The sequence below is a fragment of the Ambystoma mexicanum genome, chromosome 3q (genome assembly GCF_040938575.1).
Source record: "Ambystoma mexicanum isolate Mex_15411 chromosome 3q, UKY_AmexF1_1, whole genome shotgun sequence".
Lineage (NCBI taxonomy): Eukaryota > Metazoa > Chordata > Amphibia > Caudata > Ambystomatidae > Ambystoma > Ambystoma mexicanum.
The window spans coordinates 777,569,479-777,594,594 of record NC_090926.1 but is presented as its reverse complement, the minus strand read 5'-3'; the positions used below and the strand labels follow the sequence as shown (position 1 = coordinate 777,594,594).

At 46.5% G+C, this 25,116-nt stretch overlaps 1 protein-coding gene across 3 annotated transcripts in view; it reads right to left on the bottom strand.

Moving 5' to 3' along the window:
- The window catches only part of GGA3 (golgi associated, gamma adaptin ear containing, ARF binding protein 3), a 1,381,263-nt gene that overhangs the window by 1,161,914 nt on the left and 194,233 nt on the right, over positions 1-25,116 (bottom strand). For 2 of the 3 annotated variants that reach the window (XM_069654819.1, XM_069654820.1), the window contains one exon: positions 7,332-7,416. In XM_069654819.1, the coding sequence (XP_069510920.1) occupies positions 7,332-7,416 (85 nt within the window). Of the gene's footprint in view, positions 1-7,331; positions 7,417-14,283; positions 14,440-25,116 lie in introns of those variants that run through there. The other variant, XM_069654818.1, reaches the window with a different exon arrangement.

The following is a 25,116-nucleotide window of genomic DNA, read 5'->3' as shown; positions in this document are numbered from 1 at the left end:
CAAGGCCTTCACCACCTTAGGTGCCCTCACCGCCTTATCCTTGAGGGAGGGGGCACTGCCACGCTCCTCCTCTGCCTTAGAGCTCGACCGGGGCCTCTCCAGGAGCTTCGCCGGGTGCTCGGCCTTCCTCTTACCCGACCCAGAGCGTTGGCTCGTGGTTGATGGTGCCGGGGAGGGAGCGCCCTGCCTGGCGCCCGTAGAGCCCGACCGTTCGGCGCTCCCGGTGCCAGCGGACTCGCGGTGCTTGGCCTTATGTTGGGCCCCCGTCGCCGGGGCGCCCTCAAAGGTCTTGGAAGACCGCTCGGATTTCTTCTTCTTCTCGCCAGACGGGCTCTTACCCTCCAGCCAGTTGGCGAGACGTTGATGACGGTCCTTCATGGTCCGTTCCGACATGTTGCCGCAAAACGCACAGTCCTTCTCCACGTGCGTATTGTCCTCATGAAGGCAGTAAAGGCAGAAAGAGTGTTCGTCTTCCTTAAAGACGTTCTGCAGCTGGCATCCAGGGCAGACCCTGAACAGCTTTCCGGGCGTCGAGCTTCCCTTCTCCTGGGCCATCTCCGAGACCGGGCCTGAGAAGCTTCTGGAGTCCTCCGAAGTGTAGCTCGATGAAATCTTCACCCTTGAGGGGCACAGACGAATCCGACACGGGTCCCCGTTGATCGGATGTAGGATCGGTGGAGCTTGAGGCTCTTTTTGACCGAAAGAATTGAAGTTTTTTGTGAAAAAGCGCGAAAAATAGCACTAACGCTCGAGAGCAATAGCACGAGGATCCCAACACATGAACGTGCGGTAAAAATCTGAAGATGGCTGCCAGAGGCGGTGCTTAGGTAGAGGGCAGTCATTGGCTGTGGTCAGTATGACGCAGAGACCAGTGATTGGTTATTACTACGAAAGACAGATCAGAAACGAAACTGATACTGGTTTTTTCTTTACCGAGGATTCCCAGCCTGACGACGGGGAATATTCATGAGCATGTGAATCCATGCCAGACCCCATGCTGGAGAACATCTATAACCACTTCTAACAAGACAGAAAGACATGTACCACCCGCCCCAGTCCCCGAAGCTTAGCCCCTCGACCTACGGTCCCAGGCAACAGATCACAAGTAACCAGGCCTCGATATATTATCTCCGGACCCCTCACAAGGTGCATTCCTCCTGTGTTGCATTAACCTATTGAAAGATTTACTAAAGAGAATAGAACTGTAAATGACTGAATGACTGCGGGGTGCATGGCAGAGGGCAAGTAAGTCAGGAAAGGCATTCATCTCTGCCACAGGCCGCCTCAGCACACCAACACCGCCCGGATGAACTCAAGCCGACCTGCCAGGCCCAGCCCAACCCACGAGGGTGACCAGTGACGTCCTCCAGCCAAGACCAACCACACCGCAGCAGCACCTATAGTTAGTCGTCGCCACCCAATCCCAATGAACTTGTGCCCCCTATAGTATGTAGGTTTTGATGACGTTTTTTGTAAATATATACGCCTGTCTTTGCTATTGTCAGACAGAGCGCTCTCGGAGTTTGCAGAGTTCTTTGCATGCCCAATTCTGATTGATAAACTCCCATTTACGCTCACCCGCACTCTGTCTTGGCCTTATTCCCATTTTGGGAGAGTCCTTTATTGTCTCTCATTGCGGGGAGGATCGTGCTGTTTGGGGACGCTTGCTTTCACCAGTCTGGCGTTTATTAATTTGTCCCTTTCCCCCTTGAAGTGTGGCAAACTGAGCAGTAATTTGTCCAGAGCTCTGAGTGCTACATTTTAGGTGGATTGTCGGGGGTTCAGCAGCTTCCGCAGACGCAAGACCAGAATCTCAGCCTGACACCTACCAGGCTTTCACAGATGTATTTTCGACCGCTATAGTTCAAGCTCTCCCTCCTCACAGACCAGAGGATTGCGCCATCGATACTGAACCCTCAGCAGTAATTCCTTTCGGGAGGATGTTTATTTTATCAGAACCTGAAAAAAGGGCCCTCCGGGAATACCTGGATACTAACTTGGAAAATGGCACCATACGACCATCTGAATCCCCAGCGGGTGCTTTGTTATTTTTCGTTCCCAAGAAAGACACCAAGGAGCTCAGACCATGTCTAGATTACCGTGGCCTTAACCACTGCACTCTCAAGGACCGCTACCCATTGCCTCTCATCTCGGATATCCTGGAAGCAGTCAGCGGTGAGGTAGTCTTCACAAAATTAGACCTAAGGGGTGCCTACCATCTTATACGTATAAAGGAAGGTGACAAATGGAAAACAGCCTTTAGAACTCCCTTTTTGAATACCTGGTTATGCCCTTTGGACTTGCCAACGCCCCAGCGGTCTTCCAACGTTTTATGGACCGAGTGTTCTCGGATACGCTGTTCATCTTCGTCATTGTATATCTGGACGACATACTGATATACTCCAAGGACCATCTAAAACATGAAGAACATGTGAAAGCAGTCTTACAGCGTCTACGTGAGCATAAGCTCCTGGCCAAGCCCGAAAAGTGCCTTTTCCATGTATCAACTGTTCACTACCTCGGATTCGTTCTCAGCCCAAAAGGAATTGGAATGGACTCCGCGAAGGTAGACTCCATCTTATCCTGGCCCATTCCAACTACTGTAAAAACAAATTCAATCCTTCCTGGGGCTTGCTAATTTCTATCGGAAATTTATACCAACTTTTTCAGAGATTGTGCATTCTATCGTTACCATTGTTAAAGAGGGATACCCCCCTTCCTGTGGACTTCATCCCAAGATACAGCGTTCCAACGGTTAAAGTCGAAGTTCACAAAAGCCCCCATCCTAGCTCACCCTGACATTGATCGACCCTTTCTTGGTGAAACTGATGCTTCCAACTACGCCATTGGGGCAGTCCTAAAACAAGAATTGGGAAACAGGTTAGAACACCCCATTGCCTATCTTTCTCGTACCTTGACTCCCAGTGAAACTCATTACTCTGTTCTGGAAAAAGAATTACTAGCCATCCGTCAAGCCTTCACTGACTGGCGTCATCTCCTCCTGGGAGCCAAACACCCAGTGAAAGTCTGCACGGACCATCGGAATCTTCAAGTCCTACAATCCTTGGAATGTAGAAACAGTCGTCAAGCCTGTTGGTCCTTTTTTGCTCAATATTAGTTTCAAATCCATCACGTCCCTGGAACACACAACATTATAGCCAATGCCTTATCCAGACGTCCTGATTACGAACCCCTTGAAGATCGGACCTTCCCTAAAATGTTTCCCCACAAAATATTTGTTGCTCAAGCACTTACCCTCCTGGAGAATATTCGAATTCAGACTCAATCCTCTAAGACCTGGAAAGAGTTTAAGAGAAACAATCGATGGAATCTCAAAACAAAGGACGGATATCTATTCAAGGACAATCGCTTGGTCATTCCCACTCCTGGACTGAGACAAAAGATCACAAGCCTACGTCATGATACTTTTCATTCAGGACACCGTGGCATCACCAACACCCTCCATCTAATACAAAGACAGTTTTGGTAGCCGAAGAGGACGGATGGTATCATGATCCATATCCAGACATGTGCAGTCTGCAATCAGAACAAACATGATAATAAGAAACCGGCAGGTATCCTGCTCCAACCAGCAATGCCAACAAGACCCTGGGAAATCATTGCAACAGATTTTATCGTGGAACTACCATCTTCCAGGAGCTACACAACTATCATGGTTACTATTGATTTATTTACTCATATGGCTCATTTTACACCTTTATACAAACTGCCATCCTCATCTGAACTTGCTGGAATCTTCCTGGAACACATATTCCGGCTTCATGGGCTACCCTCCAAGATCATTTCTGACCGTGGACCCCAGTACATATCTCAGTTCTGTAAGCAATTATGTTGTATACTGGGAATCCAACGTGCCTTGTCATCAGGTTATCACCCACAGACCAATGGAGCCACTGAACGTGTAAACCAAACTCTGGAACAATACCTTCGTTGGATCTCTACCAAGGTCCAAGATGATTGGTCACTCTTAATACCTGTGGCCGAAATTCGCTTATAACAATTCGGATCATTCAGCTATCAAAACCAGTCCTTTCTTCTGTAGTCAAGGATTTCATTCTTCAGTTCTACCATCCGTTCTCCCACACCCTACCCCAGTTCCTGCGGTTGATTCCTGGATTGACACCCTTATTACTGTACACAAAGAAGCAAAGGAACACTTAGAAAAGGCCAGAAGAGACGTTAAACATTATGCTGACTCCAAAAGAAGACCTGGACCTTCCTACTCAGTAGGCGATAAAGTCTGATTATCCTTGAAGCTCCTTCCCTGACATCTGCGCCCAAATAAATTGGCTCCCAGGTATTACGGCCCCTTTTCTATACAAGAAATCTGTCAATCCAGTGGCCTTTCGACTCCGACTACCAGAATCATGGAAAAGGATCCATCCAGTCTTCCACACCTCACTGCTAAAACCATATCTTCAGTCATCTCGAACAGCTCCAAAATCTACCCCAGTGATTGTCAATGACCAACTCGAATACAAGGTTTCCAGAATCTGTGACTCTAGGTACCGACATGGTCAATTACAGTATTTGGTCGAATGGAAAGGATACCCTCCCAGTGAGCGCACCTGGGAACCCATGTCAAACATGAATGCCCCCAGGTTGGTTCGAAGATACCATCTTATCAAGCTGGGTAAGCCTGGAGGAGCTGGGCTGCAGAGGAGGCATGCTGTCATGAACTGTCGTCTGCGTCCCTTCTGGACTTCCTGGTCCCTGACCCATAGGGGATTGAATACAGTGATCCTTCCAACATGGCCGCTTGAAATGGAATGCTGCTGGCCAGTCTCTACGCTCCACGCTGTACGCTCTACAAAACAGACACGCCCCCGCGGCTCTGCGCGTCTCAACGCTTCCGCTTGCTGTAGTTGGACGTGTGTTGCCAGAGTTCACTCGGGGCTTTCTTCTGATTCCTGGTTCCTTGAATTCCCCTTCCTTCCTCCCATTCCTCTTCCTTACCTCCAAACTTCCTGGATTTTTTTCCGCGCTAGAGTAACGGCGTTCTGTGCCTTCGAGTGCGAGCATCCTTCCTTCCGGGTATCCGCCTTGGACTTCTGAACGTTCCCGGAAGTTGGATTGCGAACCTCAAGCTGGAATCCGAGGACCAGCGCTCGGGTTTGTACAAATCCCGGATCGTGAGAAAGAAGACATCACAGAAGGTCGCAAGCAAACAACAAAAGTAGGTGAGAAGGGGAGAGACTTGTGACAGAAACATCTAAACCAGTGAATCTGAAAAGAAGGAAAAACCAGAGGCATCACTGGATGGTGAAGGGAGATAAACAAGGGACATCACTGGAGACCACAGCATGTAAAACCAGAGATAGTTTATCCAAAGTATTCAAAATGTCCAAACTGGTTAAAATGAATGTCAATTGATAAGTAGACTAGACATCACTATATCCCCACTATTAGAATAGAATGTATTAAGCCTACACCCATAATTAATGTGGAAGACTGAGCAAGCTGCATCTTGGTGTCATGTACTCCTTCCACTCATCACATATGTTGCTTTTATGAAATCCGGTGGCAGTATTATTTTTTGTAACTTTATAAACCTTTTCCAGGCAGTACATTTTGTGCATCTCCCATCTAGTCATATTCTAGTGAAGGGCAATGTTTTCTATGTGCCCTTTGACTAGAAAGAAAACCAACTTTATGAAACCAAGGGAATGGACATTAGCCATCTGCAGATGCATCCGGAAAGAAATGTCTTTCAGGGGACTGCAATCCACAAAACTATTGTGCGTACAAGAAGCCAATATAATATGAATACAATGTAATAATGTAACAATGAAGCGTGAAGGATGGAAGGTAGAGAATACACCGCAACCACTGGCATTGTTCAAGGTAATCCTCAAACCCACTGTGTTTGCAATGCCGTTACAGAGGGTGGAAATATCATATGCAAATGAGGCTTAGTGGGGTAGACCTACCTGAAAAGCGACATCACATCCCTTCTGCATGAGCCCACAAGCATTCCCAGACGTGTTTCGGCCTCACTGGCATCATCTGTGAGGTATAGGTTTGGAAATAGCGAGCTCCCTCAGGATGACTAATGCAACAATAAAAAGCGATGGATGGAAGGTGCTGAATATATCACATCCACTGGCATTACACTCGGGGCAACCCTCCAAACCAATGTTTTACAGCCTGCCACAGCATTACATAAAGCGAAAGATCACATGCAGAACAGGATTGGTCCACACTGCTAGGTTGTGCTGATCCCCCCCACAGGGGTGCTATGCCTTTTTTCCACTGGTTCAGAAAATGCTGTGCCTAGAAGCTTCAAACAATGATCAGGAAACTTAAGGGACAGAAGCCGACCCCAATCGTCACTGGCACAAGATACCTCCAATTTGTGTCTGTTATTTTATCAAGCTATGTCCTGATAACCAATATGACCAGTTGACACTTCTTAACCAAACCTGTTCACAAAATTCTAAATGAAAAGAACACCTAAAAATATTAGCATTACACTTTGTGGAGACCAGCAAGGAGCATTCTGTTATCTCACAAAAGAAGCAACCAGCAGACATTGACAAGTGGAATCAAAGATATTGCGCCCTCATTTGATCTATGCAGCCATCCCCTAGAACAGGAGCATTTTCACCCTTGCAAAAGCGTGACAATAAGAAGCAGTCACTGACTCAATCTGAGGAAATTTACACTTGTTTGGACGTCATACAAGTCTGGTGCCCACTTCAGAAAAACCCTGTTCTCTAAAAGGTTTCCCAAAAGGCCCAACCTATGCAACATGCCCACTAGGCCCCAACCCTGCCAAGAACTTTCACAGAGCCTTGTACAGCTAAAGACATACTTCAACACGGACACATTTTTCATTTGCCCTAAACTTTACTGAGGCCATAGAATGGTCTTAAATTCTTTATTGATTACTTTTAACCTTAGGTAGTTTTTATTTTTCAATTGCTTTTGAAATTTACTTTGTCTAAAGATTACACTCTGTATCACTTCCTGCAGTGTCTAAGTCGTGAATTAGGTTGCGTTAACAAATGGCGAGCTGGTGGTATTTTGGGTCATATATGTGAGCGAATTGTAGAAATCCAGGGATTTAGAAGATTAGTAAACACATAAGGTATCTACTGTGTACCACACCTTCACCAATCCAATGACTCCCTTACATTATTAAATCGAAGACCCCTAAACCCAGAAAACACAGATTCCTTAAACCACATTGTCATGCTGAAATTACTAATAATAGCTAAGATATGTCAGAATGACCACAATTAATGGTGTGACATAGAACAAATCATACACTTCTCCAAAGCAAAGTGGTGCAATAGCTTCAAACATACCCTTCCAGCTCTCCGTTCATCTGGTCACAGAAGCCCATGATGTACTCCCAGTCCTCCTGTCTGTTACAGGGGTTTGTGGCCTTATCTTTATAAAGGATGACAAAAAAAAACAGAAATGCAAATATCAGTTAACTAAGAATTGAGTGTGGTGACGTTCAGCAGACTCCTCTCTAAGCCAGAGTCAAAAAGATACAGCAAGAATGCTGGGCAGGCACAGTTCAGTATTGTATGCTTCGGACCTCAGCTTTAAGCTCAAAGTATTGAGAAAATCCAAACTTGTTAAGTCCAACACTATTAACAAGGCCCTTTCAGGTGTCAACAGAAACATTAAAATGGGAAGGGAAGCACTACAAATGTTAAGTGGTTGTGTTTAGAAAATAATAAATGAAGAGCACATATCCCCCTCTCTTGTTAATTGTATAAAGGCGTATCACTCGAACTTCTGGTGCAGCTGGGTAGCTCACGAGGCCACTCGAGAGCAGAAAGACACAAAAGAACCACATACATCGGCCGTCGCCAGTCGATAACCCTGAATTGCACTCTAATAGGGAAAAAGACCCTAATATTTTGAAGCAAGTATATGACGACCATACCCCCAGAAATTGGAGAGCACAGTCAGGACTGGTTTAATTCAGTAATTCAAAATATCTAAGCATTCAATACTCTAGTTACTTCGTGGTATCATTTGATGCACAGTATTGCCCTTGATTCAACATAGTCAGAAGCCAACCTGACAATAAATGATGCAAGGTCAACCGGATCATTCTTCAATAACAAAAAATTCTTATTAAATATACAGTACTAGTGTTGCAAATATATACACATTTGTTCAACAATTGTATCAGTAACAACATTAATGTGTTTTTTCAATCTGTGAATCTCAATTACAATTTCATCAATAATAACATAAACGTGTCTTCTTAGCCTATGAGCAGCTGTATCCCTACTGCTCAATCATACATCCTATACACTCCTAAAAGTGCCAACGCGTTTCGGAATTCAATACATCCATCTTCAGGGCTGGAAGTGTAAAGCTTCAAAGTATCTCTATGATCTCCTTACAAAAACCAAGGATAAACTAATTAATTCCCAATGTTTTCATTAATAAACTTAGAAGATGTGCAGCCATGTAAAACACTGACCTTATTGCCGAGATAAATAATGGCAGGACGCCTCAACCTGTTTGAAAAGTAGAAGAGAAACATGTCTCAGATGCCTTAAGTTGTACATCTCTTTGTAACACCCATCTCTTTGCGACCGAAGAAATGCTCATAGCCAATCAAAACACTCGCCCAGTCCGAAGGAATATACCTCGCCTCAGGTGTTTGTCAGCTGGCAAGCGGATGACCGCTGGTAGCACAAGCTAAAAGAATTCCAAAAATAATGTCGTTTTCGTAGCCATCCTAGGACTTAATTTTGTTATAATAGTTAGATGTATTTACTAATATATATGTGGAGGGATCTTAGCTTAAAAGCTATTTTTAGTAATTTAGCAGCTCCGTGGGTATCTTTGTATGCCCCTTGTTGTTAAATAAGTGTGGGCACCCAGAGGCTGGCTCCCCTTAATTATGTGTACACACCAAGAAGGGGTCGAAACAAATACTATTGGGATGTTCCAATTGCCACGAGTAGAAAATTGTAGACATATTCATACCTGCTCGCTGTAGACAAACTCCGAGCTCGTGCCACCCGTCAAAAAGACGCGATACTCGGCTCGCATTATGTTTATAGGTTACCATGGGAGCGACGCGCACGCGCGCTGCCTCCATGGTCACCATGTCATTTTAAATGGCTTCAAAATATTAGGGTCCTTTTCCCTATTAGAGTGCAATTCTGGGTTATCGACTGGCGACGGCCGATGTATGTGGTTCTTTTGTGTCAACAGAAAAGTTGTCATCATCTGTTCTGGTCATAGGTACTTTTTGTTCCCCCTTTATATGTGGAAAGCTAGATTGATGGGTCCTGGGACTCATCACACTGCCTGTAATTGTGCAAACAGGTTTCACGAAAGGCAACATACTCTTCATGATATTTGGTGTTGATTTGGAATTTTCAGTGCGGTGTATAGTCAGAGTGTCAAACTGGGGATAATACTGGGTGTATTAAACTGGGAATATACTGGTATGTCAACAAATAGAATGCTTTTCATCCTTATAAAAAGTAAGAATATCAAAATAAGTTTTTGTTGGGATTGCCAAACACTATACTGGGATTCTGCAGGCAGCACTAGAATTGTGGAAATTAGAACATATTAACTGGGAGGTTATTGCGATTATGAAATGGTAAATTTACTTGGATTGGGAAAACTTTGAATACACTGTTGTGTTCAAAATGGAAAAATACTGAGACTGTGAAAAATGGGCAAATAATGTCAAACGAGGAATATGCTGGAATTATACTGTTCAAACGGGAATTTCACTCTGGATGTCGAACTGAAAATAGTCAAAACTGATAGGACACTGGGATTGGCAACAGGGAAAATACTGGGCATGTCAAATAGTGATTTTAAACATTGGTTTTTGAGTTGTATTGTCAAACTAGGACTATAATATGATTTGTAACCTAGCCCTATAATGGGGTTGCCATACTGCGGGTATACAGAGTTTGTCAAACTGGGAATATGCTGGGCATATACTGAGATTTAATATGGAAGTATACTGGGATTTTACAGTGCTGGACCTATATAGAACTAACAGAAACTGGGAATGTACTTGAATAGTGTAAGTGTAAACTGAGAATTTACTAGAATTGAGTATACTGGGTTTGCCTAACTAGGAGTTCACTGGAGTTGTCCAGTTTCTCAAATTGTCTTGTGTAATGTCTTGATATTTTATGATAGAGCATGATATAAAGACATATGTCATGATATTTCATGACATGACTAAACTGAGGAATGTGCGAGCATACTGGGGTTGTCAAACGTTTGCATCCGGGACTACCTTTGCAGGCATGGATCTATGGCCAGCACAACAATCAGCACAATGACCAGATTTATGCTGGTCTGAACATAGTGAAAGGTTTTTGAATGAGTGTTAGGCTAGCGCAATGACTGTACATGCGCTCAATGTTAGATCCAGTGAAAACACTGGCACACCAGGGCTAAGACCAGCTCGATTGGTCACTGTGGTTGTGCTCGAATTGGCAACATTAGGTACAGAGACCCAATTTGTGCAATCTTAGATTCAAGGGGTATGTTTAACACCCTTCACGAAAAGCCTTTGGCGCATCACACAAACAAAATAAACCTAATTCACAAGATAAATCAAAAGATAAAGCCAACAAAAACAAAGGCTCTAAAGAAACTTTAGACACACACTGCTCACTGCTATGCCCACACAACCAGCTTGAAACTCTCCCTCTTTCTTTGATGCTCTTCAGCAGATGAGTACCTTTCTGTTTTTGCCACATGTTTTAACATATGAAGCGTGTGGATTTACTTTGTATTGTACAGCGGTTGCTTTATAATATTCACTTTTTTAAAAAATCAAATATTTAATAATTTCCAAAAAGAAACCAAAATTAACAATTCCATGGCACAAATTGTTTCAGAGGCACAAAACCGAATATAATTACAGTGTTACCAAAATATTACAGTATTTGAGCATACTGAGATGAATCTGATGTCAACACTCCTTTTCCAGAGGTAGCTTCTCCCCATGTGGCCAGGAGATGACGGCCACTACCTGATCCTGGCCCTGGGGGTGGCTATATGAGGGAGGACCACATGCGAGGAGGCGACCCTCGGGGGGATGACATGACATCAGGGCAGGAATGGTATCCCCATTTCCCTTTTAGGGTAATTCCCTCCATTCCTCATGCCATGATGGCTTACTGCCATAATCCCGTTCAACAACTTACCAGGTCTACTGACCATACTCTTCAATATTAGGTAATGAACTAGCTGACAAAAACTGAGACGAGGAAGAGTCAAGGATCAATGATGATTACTCCCAACGAGAACCAACACCAGCAGTCTAGTACTGAAAAAATCTGATTGGCCTGACCGGGTTTAAAAACATGCAGGGAAGAGAAGTATGGGATTCCTCTTCTTCCTCCTAGTGCAGATCGATGACACCGTGAGAACGACGGAGCCAACCGACTAGGCGCTGCCGGAGAACCCAAGCTGTCATGTGGACAGGTGAGCAGAGGAGAGAAGGCAGCCCGGTGAGCAGCATGCTCAGGGAAGCTGCACGGAGGCTGTGGCAAAGCAGGAGGAAGCAATCTGTGCTTCCTGGCAGCCGACCGAACACCAACCACCTGCCGGAGGTGCCTGCAGGGGCAGAGAGAGCTGCGAGAGCCGGAGAAGCACCAGATTCAGAGCCGGGAACGCAGAGAGACTACAGGAAAAGAACCTGTGAGCCATGGAAAGGGTTGAGACATGAAAGCATTGTCGGGCAAAGTAACAGAAGTCCTAGACAGTGGGGGTCTGGGACCTCCAGTACAAACTTGGGAAGACCAAGAAGGGAAAACCAGAGGGACATTGTGTATTAAGACCTGGCAGGAGAGTATACCAGGTATTTTGTTTATCAAAGTGAATTAACAAATTAAGAAACCTGGGGCACACACTGTCCAAAGAAACTGCCTGTGCGAAGTTCTGGAAGGAGAGTATACCAGACAAAGCCAAGTGTATGAAGTGAAAAGCATAAGAAAGTCCTGGCAGGAGAGTGCATCAGGCAAACCCAAGTGTGGGGAATTACCTGTATAAGAAAATCCCAAGGAAGACACATGCCCTTATGATTGTGAATTACATCGAAGGTGGAAAGAAACCTGAGGAAGGGAGTAATTTCCCTGGTAGTGGATGGCGACACCAAGATGAGGGAGCTATCCTTGATTATTTTTTGTTTTACTTTTGTTTTAGTTGAACGAAACGTGGGGAAGGGAGTCGTTCCCTGGAACTGTGAATATTAACCAGTTGAGACTTGTTGCATTTATACCTTTTTTTTGGATTTGAACATTCTGTGCACTTTCAAGGCCATGACAACATCCTTTACACCTTATTACCTTTAGACTGTGAGGGCTAGGATAGGATTTCAGACACAGGACATTTTTGCTTTGGACCTCTTGACACAGGACAGACCCTCAGTCTTGGTTGCGGTAGGGAAATACCTCCTAGATTAGGGATAGTGAGGCCTTTTTGCTTTCCTCATTTAATTGAGTAAAGTCCAAAACCCCTACTTTAGCCGACAAACTACAAATGTCTTTAATGTTCATATTGGTATTGTTTAATTTAAGAGAGGGTACGTTTTTTGTTAGTAGCTTTGTTGGAAGCGTCAGAGATCATAGCTCTTCTTTTGAGAGCCCTAGCTCGCATTTCCTTTTCTCTACGCGACATATAATATTCAAAGGGGCACCTTGATCAGGAAGGGAATCAGCACCCTGTTCATCCTCCTGTGCCTGTTCCAGAGTAGCCTCCTCCTCCTCAATCACATCCAGCAGTGCAGATGGACTATCCAGCTTGGATCTAGAGATCTTAATCAGGGGACTCTTATCAGTATTGTTTATTGACTCAATATTTATATGTGATGATATTGTGCCCATTAGAGTCTCCACACATGTAATTTTGTCTGAAGTGGTCGAAACCAGTCACTTTAGTTCCTCCAAATCGCCCAATTTTGTTAATAGCTTTGTTTCTTTCCTACATAGTAGTGCATCTGCATATGACTGACCCTTCAACAGAATGGCGTTGGAGGGTAAGTATTGGGCAGCATAATTTCCACGTGTATATTCGAACAGTGTTTGGGTACCCTGAGAATGCATAATTTTTATTTTGTTGTTTTGTCATATTAGCATGTTTGCGCGTCTCTGAGGTGTATACAAACCCTTCCAATCTACTTAATTTTTCTTTGCTTTCAAGTAGGAGGCATCTTAATTCCTGTATCTCAACATGCGTTCTTTCATGGCACCTATCCAGGAGATTCAAAATCCTAGTAAGGACCGGGAAGGACACATAAGCAGACAAGATGTCTTCAGCATTGAGTCCCTGAGTAGGATTAATAATGTTTGACGCCTCATGTTCATGGCCAGGTAATAGTTCCGGGGTAGAGGGACTTGAGCATTTATGAGAGTCAACATTTGTGGGGTACTTTGTCTCAGCCCCAAGCAGCCCTTGCACTTGCACCGCAGTATTCATAGAGCCCAATAATTGATTAGAGATAAAACAAGCATCATGACATCGTATTGTGGCATCAAAGGTGGCAGCTTTATGTAGGTATACATTGTCTCGACCCCCCTCCCCATTGCATTTGCAGGAGTTGACGGGCCCCTAGAAAGCCTAACCCTTTTATGCAGCTCAGCTGAGACCCCTGGGGCCGGCAAGGAAGTGTCGACCTGGGGTCTAGCAGGATTGACGTCTTCCATGTTAAGGTCAGATGACCGCACCTGCAGTTTATGCATACTTAGAAAACTTTTCTCTGAGTGTTCGTTGGGATGTTCTTGCTTATTAAAAGAGTCTGATTCGTCCTTTATTAAATTATCTGTCACTGTTGGAAGGGGGGTGGGGGGAGTCCATCCCACTCAACTCCCATTTGTCAGTGGCAGACGGAAAAGACAAACCATCCTCCCGACCTACATTCATTTCTGTATAATGTTGAAGGGCAACCTGAGAGGTAATTCCAAGTGTGGATGCCAAACTACCACTTGCTGTCAATATAGGCTATTTCTCTTACTTTTTCTGAGCAGCGCTGGGAATGACTAATTTGCCGCTCCGTAAAGATCCCAGCATAATCTAAATACAAAAACTGACTACCACTAAATAACGTTATCTGTAACCTCCAGTAAATAATGCTCACTCAGTTCTCATTAGAGCAAGCCTAAGTGTCACCAATTTATGGCACCCCAGTGAGCATGCATAAAACCAGCGGATATTACCTTCAGATAGCACAGGCTATAAATTAGCAAAATCAGCAGTAGTACAATCAGGATACAGTACAACCGACACTGTAAACAGACTTACATATGTTACTATGCCGCCTCACGCCCTGCCGCCGAACAGCCAAACAGCCCAAGTACTTGTGGGTGTACTTCTGGTGCGCGTGCACTACAGCAAAACAGAATGCTGGGAAGTAGTGGGCGGGGCCAAGCAGAGCCAGGCGGCGGCAAAAAGAAGTCTCTAAATAGAGAAAGCACAAAGAGGCGTAAGCTCACAAAGTCCAGAGAGCAATCACAGCTCTCAAAAGTCAGAATAACATAGTAAAGTTACTTCAATAGGAGTCCTTAGGGGTGTCAGTTTCGCAGCTAAAGTTTCACTAGGCTTCCTCTTGTGCATACACAGTGTCCACAGTCCAGATAACGGAACAGACGTCCCCAGCCAAACAGCCCATGTACTTGTGGGTGTACTTCTGGTGTATAATATAGGCTATTAGAGGAGCTGAAATTATCTTCAGATGCAATCACTGCAAACTACTTTGAAAGATATTAGTGTGACTCTCGTTCATAGAGTTTTTACTTCACACAGTTGGTTTTCGTTATATTAGGCATGAGAGTCTATCTTTTGTGTTATCATTCATTTTTCTTTGCTTTTGCTTTCTCTGTGTTTAGATTTCATTCAAATGATTGATCATCACTCAGTGTCATGGAAAATAAATATATTTCCTTTTGATTATAATGAAACAAGTGCATTATAAATGTGACTGTTTAATCTTACACAGCTAAAGTTGGGTCGGTAAGTGTAGATTCAATAGGTTGTCACGTATAACACTGCTTAAAATCTGGTAGGCAAATTAAAAACATAATTTCTGTTTTTTTATTAATATCCCTGTGGGAACTTCCTTTTTGGTTGAGATACAATATCTTTCAACAACTTACCCTGATAAAATGTTACTTTCAGATATATCCAAAGAAGATTATGGTTTGGAAAAGATTGCTGCTATACATCCGAAGACCTGGAATTAGGATAATGATGGACATATTCCGTACTGAGAGATTTAGAGGCCAAATCGACCAAGACTTCTTCTTGCCCAACACCAAAGATGCCATTTGTTACATGTTTTGTATATAGATTATTGCTCATATTTAAAGAAATAACCCCCAACCTGGGAGTCCACCTTTTAGCCAAAAGAACTAAGCTCTCCATTATGCAACCTTTCATAAACCCACCCAGATATTCATACCCATTCACAATCCAATCCATTACTGTGGAAGCAGGTGCAGTCAGGCATTTATGATAGTAATTGATTTGCTGAATCTCAGGCACCATGCTTAGCCTGCATAGATTAAGTTCAGCCAGTAGATATTCCACCAGAGCTTTACGAGGTAGCCTGAGAAGTGTTTCCATGGTCCTGCTTTCAAGCAGGTGCAAATTCCCATATTTCAGTCCCATAGGTAAGTATAGGTATCAAGTTGGCTTTATAGACTTGCAGTATAGACAAGAGATAATTTCCCATGTTTATGTGAGAAGGAACAAGTTACTTACCTGTAACTGTTGTTCTCCAGCATAGGTCTGGCATGGATTCACATGCTCATGAATATTCCCCGTCGTCAGGCTGGGAATCCTCGGTAAAGAAAAAAATCAGTATCAGTTTCGTTTCTGATCTGTCTTTCGTAGTAGTAATCAATCACTGATCTCTGCGTCATACTGACCACAGGCAATGACTGCCCTCTACCTAAGCCCCGCCTCTGGCAGCCATCTTCAGATTTGGTAGCACGTGAAGTGGCAGTATGACCAAGTGAAGAGCCGCAGAGGGGTAGGCGGGAGGGTTTGCATGTGAATCCATGCCAGACCCATGCTGGAGAACAACAGTTACAGGTAAGTAACTTGTTCCTTCTCCAGCATGGGGTCTGGCATGGATTCACATGCTCATGAATAAAGAATACATAGCAGTACACACATGCACAACCACGGGAGGTGGCAAAGGCTCAACATTAAGCATTACATCAAACTCAACATTAAGCAATTCTTACCTCCTCACCAGGCTCACCTTAGGAGAACAGATTGCGCAGCACTGCTTGGCCGACCCTGGACTCCTCCCTGGAATCCCGATCGACGCAGTAGAATTTCGTGAAGGCGTGCGTCGACCTCCACGTAGCAGCCCTGCAGATGTCCAGCAAGGGCACACCAGATAGGAATGCCGTGGTAGCTGCGATCGCTCTGGTGGAATGGGCTCTCGGACGGCCAGGCAGCAGTCGGTTTGCCAACCGATGACAGTACATGATACAGCCGGAGAGCCATCTGGAAATGGAGGCCTTTGAGAGAGCCTTCCCCTGATTGACAGGTCCAAAGTTCACAAAAAGTTGTGACGTCTTCCAAAAACACTTTGTGCGGTCCACGTAAAACTTCAGCGCTCTAGCCACATCCAGCGAGTGCAAAGTCCTTTCGGCCGGCGACAAAGGCGACGGGAAGAAAACAGGCAACACCAAGGGTTCGTTGAGGTGGAAGTCCGACGGCACCTTGGGCATGAAGGAGGGGTGCGTCCTGAGCACTACCTTCGTTTCGTGAAAAGTCAAGTACGGGGGTTTGCAGGAAAGGGCCTGGATCTCTCCCACTCTTCGTGCAGAGGTGATGGCCACAAGAAACGCTGTTTTCCACGACAAGAACTTCAACGGGGCCGAGTGCAGAGGCTCGAACACAGGTCCCATGAGCTTGGTCAGCACCACGTTGAGCTCCCACGCCGGGGCCGGAGCCTTCACCGGCTGGAACGATCTGAACAGTCCCTTCATGAATTCTTTCACCAGACGATGAGACCACAAAGACGTCCGCCCCGTGGTTCTGGTGTATCGGGAGATCGCAGCAAGATGAATCTTGGAAGCGTGCGCCAGTCCAGCCTTGGCCAGCGTCAGAAGGTACGGCAGTACCTGGGGAGCCGTAATCCGTAGAGGGTTAATCTTCTGTGCGTGGCACCAGACAGAGAACCTCTTCCATTTGTGTCCATAGCATTTAAGAGTTGAGGATGCCCTGGCCTTTGCAAGAACCTCTCTGCAGTCGGCCGGTATGTCGTATGACAGTACATGATACAGCCGGAGAGCCATCCAAATTCTAACGCTGCAGGAGCCAGGCCTGCAAGTTCAGCGACGTCGGGTCGTGATGGAGGATGGCGCCTCCTTCCCTGGAGAGAAGATCCGCGTCCACTGGCAGCTTGATTGACGGGGACGCTGACAAGTCCAGAAGGTCCGGGAACCATATCGTCCTCGGCCACGCAGGTGCGACGAGGATCATCCTGCACCGTGACCTCTGGAGCTGGTTGATGAGCCGGATCAGCAATGGCAATGGAGGGAACGCGTATAGAAACAGGCCCTCCCAGGGGAACGAGAAAGCATCGCCCATGCTCCTCGGCTGGGGAAACCTGCTGGCGAACCTCCGGCACATGGAGTTCGTCGCCATCGCGAACCGATCGATCTGGGGTGTGCCCCACCGTCGGAAGAGGCGGTCCACTAGATCCTGTCGTAGTTCCCACTCGTGGCACGAGTGCAGCTCTCTGCTGAGCGAGTCGGCGATGGTGTTTTTTATCCCTGCCAGATGAAACGGCACCAGAAACATCCCTTGGGCGACGGCCCAATGCCACAGATCCTGCACCTCCTTGGACAGGGCTGGGGATCTGGTACCGCCCTGCTTCCTGATGTAGAACATGGTGGTGGTGTTGTCGGTGAAGATCCTCACCACCTTGCCCTTGAGGGACGGAAGAAAGGACCTGAGGGCCCAAAACACTGCACGGAGCTGCAGGACGTTGATATGGAGGGACTTCTCCGTCGGAAGCCAAAGGCCTCTCGCGTGCAGATTTTCGGTGTGCGCTCCCCACCCTTCCAGGGAGGCATCCGTGGTCACTGTCTCCTGGTGGCCGGGGGTCTGGAAGTCCATGCCCGCCGTCAGATGTGCACGGGTGCCCCACCACCGGATCGCTCGTCGGAAACTCTCGTCGAGTGTGATCCTCTCCTCGAAGCTGCCCGTCGTCTGGATCCAGCGTGCGTCCAGGAACTCCTGTAACGGGCGCATCCGGAGCCTGCACAGGCGGATGAGATAAATGCAAGAAGACATCATTCCGAGGAGGGACTTGATGGACCTCGCCCTGGCCGCGTCCGCAACCAGCATCCGCTGCACCTTGCCCAAGATGGCCCTCGTCCTTTCCTCCGACGGAGAGGCCAGAAGCGACACTTTGTTGAGCTTCGCTCCCAGAAACAGAGCGTCTTGCGCGGGCACCAGGTGGGACTTGGCGTAGTTTATGGAGAATCCCAGGTCCGTGAGTAGTTGGACGGTCCTTGCCGTGTGCTCCACGGCGAGCTCCTTCGTCTTTGCTCGGATGAGCCAGTCGCCCAGGTAGGGGTAGACGTGGATCCCCTCTCGGCGTAGCTGTGCCGCCACCAGTGCGAGGCACTTGGTGAACACCCTGGGTGCCGACCTCAATCTGAAGGGAAGGGCTCTGAACTGGTAGTGACGCCCTTGGACCACGAACCTGAGAAACTTTCGGTGTCCCTTTAGGATGGGAATATGGAAGTAGGCATCCTCCAAATCCAACGACGACAGGAAATCGCCCTCCTCCAGTTGACCCAGGACGTATTGGAGGGTGACCATTCGGAACTTCTGTGCCTTGATGAATTTGTTCAGTCGTCGTAGGTCCAGGATGGGACGCCATCCTCCCGTCTTCTTCTTCACGAGGAAGTATCTTGAGTAAACTCCGGAGCCCTGAAGCCTCTTTGGGACGAGCTCGATGGCGCCCTTCTTGAGCATCGCCTTTACCTCCAAGAGAAGTTGAGGGACGTGATGTTCTTTCCTGGCCACAGGGGGAACGCGCGGGCACCTCTTTAGAAACTCGAGCGCGTGACCCTGAGCTAGGGCATCCAGCACCCAACGGTCGGTGGAGATGGACTGCCACATGCTGACGAAGCTCGCCAGCCGGCCTCCCACCGGAGTGCTTCGGTGGGGGCCCGACCCCACGGCCGGTTCAGTCCTGCTTCGACGAGGCTTTGCCGCCTTGTCCTCCTTGGCGACGACGGGATGACTCTGCGTCCCATCGTGTCTAATTTCTTTCCCTCGCCGTCCGGCGGGGGGATTGACGTAGAGGCCGCGCCCCCCCCCCGCTTTCTTCCTGGCCGCCGCGGAGACGACCGAGTCCGGGGTCGGCTGTGCCCAAAGGCACAAGGGGGCCGCGTCCAGGACCCGGTACTTCTTCTCGTACCGATCCCTTCTAGCCGGCCTCGTGGATGGGTTCTTGAGGAGGGCAAGGCCCTCATCCCAAATATCGTCTAGTAGAGGTACAGCGAGGACCGTCTTCCTCTTGGTCTCGCGCCGTTGATAAAGGAAACCTTCCTTCTTCTTCTCTTCCGGGCAGAGCTGGAAAAGCTTGGATGCCCTGGCGATCATGGAGTGAAACGATCCAATCTCGTCGGGCGGGGAAGCCCGGGTGGGAGGTGACGACGGGAGATCCTCGTTGTAAACCTCGTTGTCCGTACCCGTCGCGGCCCTATCAGTCCCTGTATCATCCCCACGTGTCGTGGACGGGGAGGAGGGCTGAACAGGGCGCGATGGCTGAAAAGGAGGTGGAGGATGAATCGTTCTTCTCTTGGGGGGAGGGCTCCCAGAGGGGCCTGGCTCTGGGTCCTCCGTCGGGAGCAGTTCCTCCGTTGGTGGTAATGGCAGTCTTGTCCTTATCTCCGAGCATAAGGACTGTATAGCCAACAAAATGGCCACCGAGTTGTCTTGCGGCACTGGTTGAGGGAGATCCGACAGGCGATCAGGAGCTCCGTCGGCATCCTCGACGCCCTTGTCGTCTTCCACGTCGGGGTCCCTCTCGACAGGATGGCCTTCTTCCACGCCAGAGCCGTGGCCTAAAACTTCGATCAGCTCCTCCTCAGAGGTTGAGGCCGAGTCCACGATGACCTCCTGCCCCCCCTTTTTCTTCTCCGTTGGAGGTTTCACGGGGGTCCTGTCGATGGGCATGAAAGAGGACTCCCGCCGCGGTGGCAGGGAGATTCTGGGCCCCGGGGTCGCCACCACTGGTGTAGCCTCCACAGGCTGAGCCAGGGCCGCCGCGACTGTCTCGATAGAGGCCTTGGCCGGATGGATCAAGGTTTTCACCACCTTCGGTGCGCTCACCGCCTTCTCCTTGGGGGGAGGGTCACCACCTCGCTCCCCCTCTGATGGGGCCTTAGGGCATGACCGGGGTCTCTCCAGGAGTTTCGCCGGGTGCTCGGACCTTCCTCTTACCCGAGCCAGAGAGTTGGCTCGTGGTTGATGGCGCCGGGGAGGATGCGCCCTGCCTGGCGCCCATAGAACCCGACCGTTTGGCGCTCCCGGTGCCAGCGGACTCGCAGTGCTTGGCCTTCTGTTGGACCCCCGTCGCCGGGGCGCCCTCAAAGGTCTGAGAAGACCGCTCGGACTTCTTCTTCTCGCCTGACGGGCTCTTTCCTTCCAGCCAGTTGGCGAGACGTTGATGGCGGTCCTTCATGGTCCGCTCCGACATATTGCCGCAAAACCCACAGTCCTTCTCCACGTGCGTCTTGTCCTCATGTAGGCAGTAAAGGCAAAGGGAGTGTTCGTCCTCCTTAAAGACATTCTGAAGCTGGCATCCAGGGCAGTCCCTGAACAGCTTTCCGGGCGTTGAGCTTCCCTTCTCCTGGGCCATGTTCGAGATGGGCCTGAGAAACTTCTGGAGTCCTCCAAAAGCGCGGCTCGACGAAATCTTCACCCTTGAGGGGCGTAGACGAATCCGACACGGGTCCCCGTTGATCGGATGAAGAAACGGTGGAGCTTGAGGCTCTTTTGACCGAAAAAAGAGAAATTTTTCTGAGAAAAAACATGAAAAATAGCACTAACACTCGAGAGCAATAGCACGAGGATCCCAACACTTGAACGTGCGGTAAAAATCTGAAGATGGCTGCCAGAGGCGGGGCTTAGGTAGAGGGCAGTCATTGGCTGTGGTCAGTATGACGCAGAGATCAGTGATTGGTTATTACTACGAAAGACAGATCAGAAACGAAACTGATACTGATTTTTTCTTTACCGAGGATTCCCAGCCTGACGACGGGGAATATTCATGAGCATGTGAATCCATGCAAGACCCCATGCTGGAGAAAGCTCTCAAGGTACCAACCTGATTTTCAATGGCCAACTTGACAGCATTAGATTGGTTCATCCAATTCAAGCATTGGTCAATATGAAGACCCAGATATGTAAAGCAGGGAACAGTTTCAACCACTTGGCCATTCAACAGCCATGTATAGCCCTGTTTAGATTTTAAAGAAGGAGGGTAAAAATACATAGGGCCTCATTACAACACCGGCGCTAAACCATGGCGCTATTAGCACCATCGTTGGTGCCGGTGTTGTAACGGGTCCGCCATGGTTCAATGGGGAATTACCACCCCATTCCAAGGTTGGCGGGGCGGTAATTCCCCATTGAACCATGGCCCTTCCCCATTCCCATTTTCGCCCCATAGGGCTCTATGGGAATGGGGAAAGCGCTAAGTACGGTACCGGAAATTGCGGTACCGTACTTAGCACCAAGGTCCCTTTGTGGGTCCATACATTAACGGCTGGTGTAGACCAGCCGTTAAGGTCTGGTCCTGCAAAGCGAGGTAGTAAGGTAGTAAGGTAGTAAGGCGCTAAGTGTTTAACGGCGCCGCAGCCTTTTACGGCGCCGTTAAACACTTAGCGCCAGGGTCGTAATGAGGCCCCTGGTCTTCGTTTTAGTCGTGTAATTGAAGGTCATTACCTTTGGCAAATTCATAGAGGGTTGCAGTTGTTCCTGCAAACCCCTTGGTGTACCATCAAGTAAGACAATATCATCGGCATAACCTAGACGGCAGAGTCCACAAATCTAGGGGGAATATGGCTCAGAAGATACAAATACTATAGGAAGGTCAGAAAAATGCAAGCTAAAAAGGGTTGGGGCAAGGATACAATCTTGTTTGACACTGACAAAGGTAGGTATCCAATCAGTTGTCTCACCTTGTCTGTTGAGTCTGTCCTGTACTCTAGTATTATTATGCAGTGCAATCATTCTCAGCAAGCCCATGGGAATATTCTACAGCACCTGTTTCTGGCAAAGAAAACCTGTCTGCACGGTGTCAAATGTAGCAATAAAGGACTGTTTCCAGATTAGCCATGACTGTTGAATAACAGTGACTAAGGCAAGGATATTGTCCCAGGTTGAAGAACGCTCCCTAAATCCAGTCTGATTTTCAGAATATTATGGGCATCAATCCAGTAGTTGAATTCCTCTAGCAGAACACAGGAGACCATTTTTGAGGACACATCTAGCATAGCTAGTATCCTGTAATTAATTAGCTGGATCCTCAACTATGCTATCGGTCCATGACTTGCGTATTACGTCAGTCTTGCTGATAAGCAAACATAATCTATGGAGAGTCCGCTCTATGTCTACATCTCCAGCAAGCTTCAATCTATCATACCTCAACTACTTAGCCTTTCTGATGTCCAATATACTTTTTTTTGAAACCTTTATTTATTTGACTTGACAACGCACAAACAAACCAAGATGCTTACAGCGTGGCTATAAATTACACCATTATTGGGGTCTCAGAACACACTCTGGGAATTATGGTTGCCAATATCCTAAAAAAGAAATGTTCTGCAAGTTGTAATGGTTATGCTCTAATTGAACCTAACAAAAATATATTGGCAGGGAGCTTTGTGGATCCTACTTGCATGGCAGATAGGGTATATGAACCTCCTTGCAGAGTGCCTATTGCTGACAATGGTCCCGTGTTAACGGGACGTAGTTTTCAGAACGATACGCCTCTTGGGCATCTAAGGGAACCGGTATTCCCAAATGAGCATAGTCTAATTTTGTATTATGTACTTGAGGAAGGTGGTCCTAGTTCCCTGAACAGACCATACATATTGAATTTATTTAATGAAATTCCTGAACTCTGTCTGATAACATCGGCAGATAGACAACTTGTGGACTTCATTCATAATTTAAGATATGATTATGTACGGCTGATCATCAAGTCTCCGCTGATTAGAGCACTACTCATGAAAGAAGTAGGCTCCCTTCAGAGGAAGGGTTTTGATATCATACCTTATAATAATACATCCAATTATAAGCCTCCACAGACAAAAAAGATGCCCAAAGGAACCTCAGACATTAGAACAACTGTACTACCATCAGTACAAAATCAAGGGATTGAGGTCATTAATGAAGCAAAGTCTTGCCTAAAGGATATGCAAGAGTGGCGCTGGCTTGCACTTTCCCTGCGAGAATCAATAGCTCAATTGAAATCTGTTCCTAAACCACTTTAGCACAAGGACTTATTTTCAACTTGTGTCATGGAATACAAGAGGTTATAAACATCTCTTGTTAGATACTGAAGAATGTGTGAAACTTAGTAACTTTGACTTTGTGCTGTTGCAAGAAACCTAGGTTACTTCCGGTTTGTACATCAATGGTTTCAATACTTTATGTCTAGTAGCAAAAAAAAAGATAAAGGTAGACCGAGGGGCGGCTTGTTGCTGGCATACAGAATACAGGAGAGCATCAAACTAATGGACAGCTCTTTTGTGCTTGATTGTGCCATACAAGCTAGTTTTCAACTGACAACAGATGCTGGAGCTGTCCATATTTTGATGTTCAACGTATACTGGAATACATGCGATGAGAATATTTGTGATCTACAGGAGTGCTTCGTACGTTTAAATGAAGAGATCTGCAATTGGCTTGATTTATACCCACAAGGTTTTATTTTACTTGCGAGTGATCTGAATGCGGATTGTTTACTTACAAAGCTGATAAGTATCAGGTGTGTGTTCTTCCACACAGTATGGATGATAAAAAAAACTAGAGGTTGCCAATGGCTGGATTTTGGAAGGAGTTGGGGCATGGAGCCGGTTTATAACATTGTACCGACATGAGCCGCTCGCGGATCATGTTCCATATTAGATTACATATTTGTTCGCACCCACGAGAAATTTTACTGTAAAAAGTTTGAAGTTATAGAAGAGTGTGATAGCGACCATGCAATGTTAAGTCTGGAACTCTCATGGAGCAAGGATAATAATGAAAACTTGTCCTTCCCTATTCAAATTGAAGCATTCAATGAAGGGAAACATGTAAAATGGAATTGTGGTAAAATGGAAAAGGTTAACTATATTATTACACAGGACTTTGCATATTCAAATTACGAGAAAAAGTTGGTATGGTATTCTGTTGATGATTTTGGTGACTACATCGAAGACATGTTATTTCGTAGCATGGTGCTCAATAGTGGTAACACAAAATCAAATCAAGTGCACACACATACATTTGCTCAGACTGTAAACAAAGCAAAGGTCAATATGAGAAAGTCCATTCGAAATATAAAGACAAAAGATATGGGGGACCTTGAGAGGAGTTTAAAAATTAGGCGATGTAAACAAAAATATAAGAATTGGATTAAGAGCATCAGAGGAGGGCTAGCCCAAAAAGATGGGGAGGCAATGATAGAGGCTATGTGTGGGAAGAATAATAACTGCTTTTGGTCTTTAATAAACAAAGACCAGTGTAATCAACAGCACCTACAATTGAATCCTATAGATGCTGGGGTCTGGTCCAAGCATTTTGGATCTATATATAAGTTCCCTGAAATCTATTTGTTTCTTGAGGATCTTACAGCTGTCGCATGGCATTTGGATACATCAGTCATGAATATAAAAAGCTTAATTAAAAAAGCGAAGCCTACCTCCATTCCAGGTCCCAATCTTTTGTCATTTGCTACTCTAAAAAATAATATTGATCTGTGGTCTAAGCTTCTGCACTTTTTATTTTTGGATATTTGCTGCAAAAAGAAGATACCAAATAACTGGAAAATCTCTTATGTACTGTTATTATTCAAGAAAGGCGATCGCCTGTGTCCCAAGA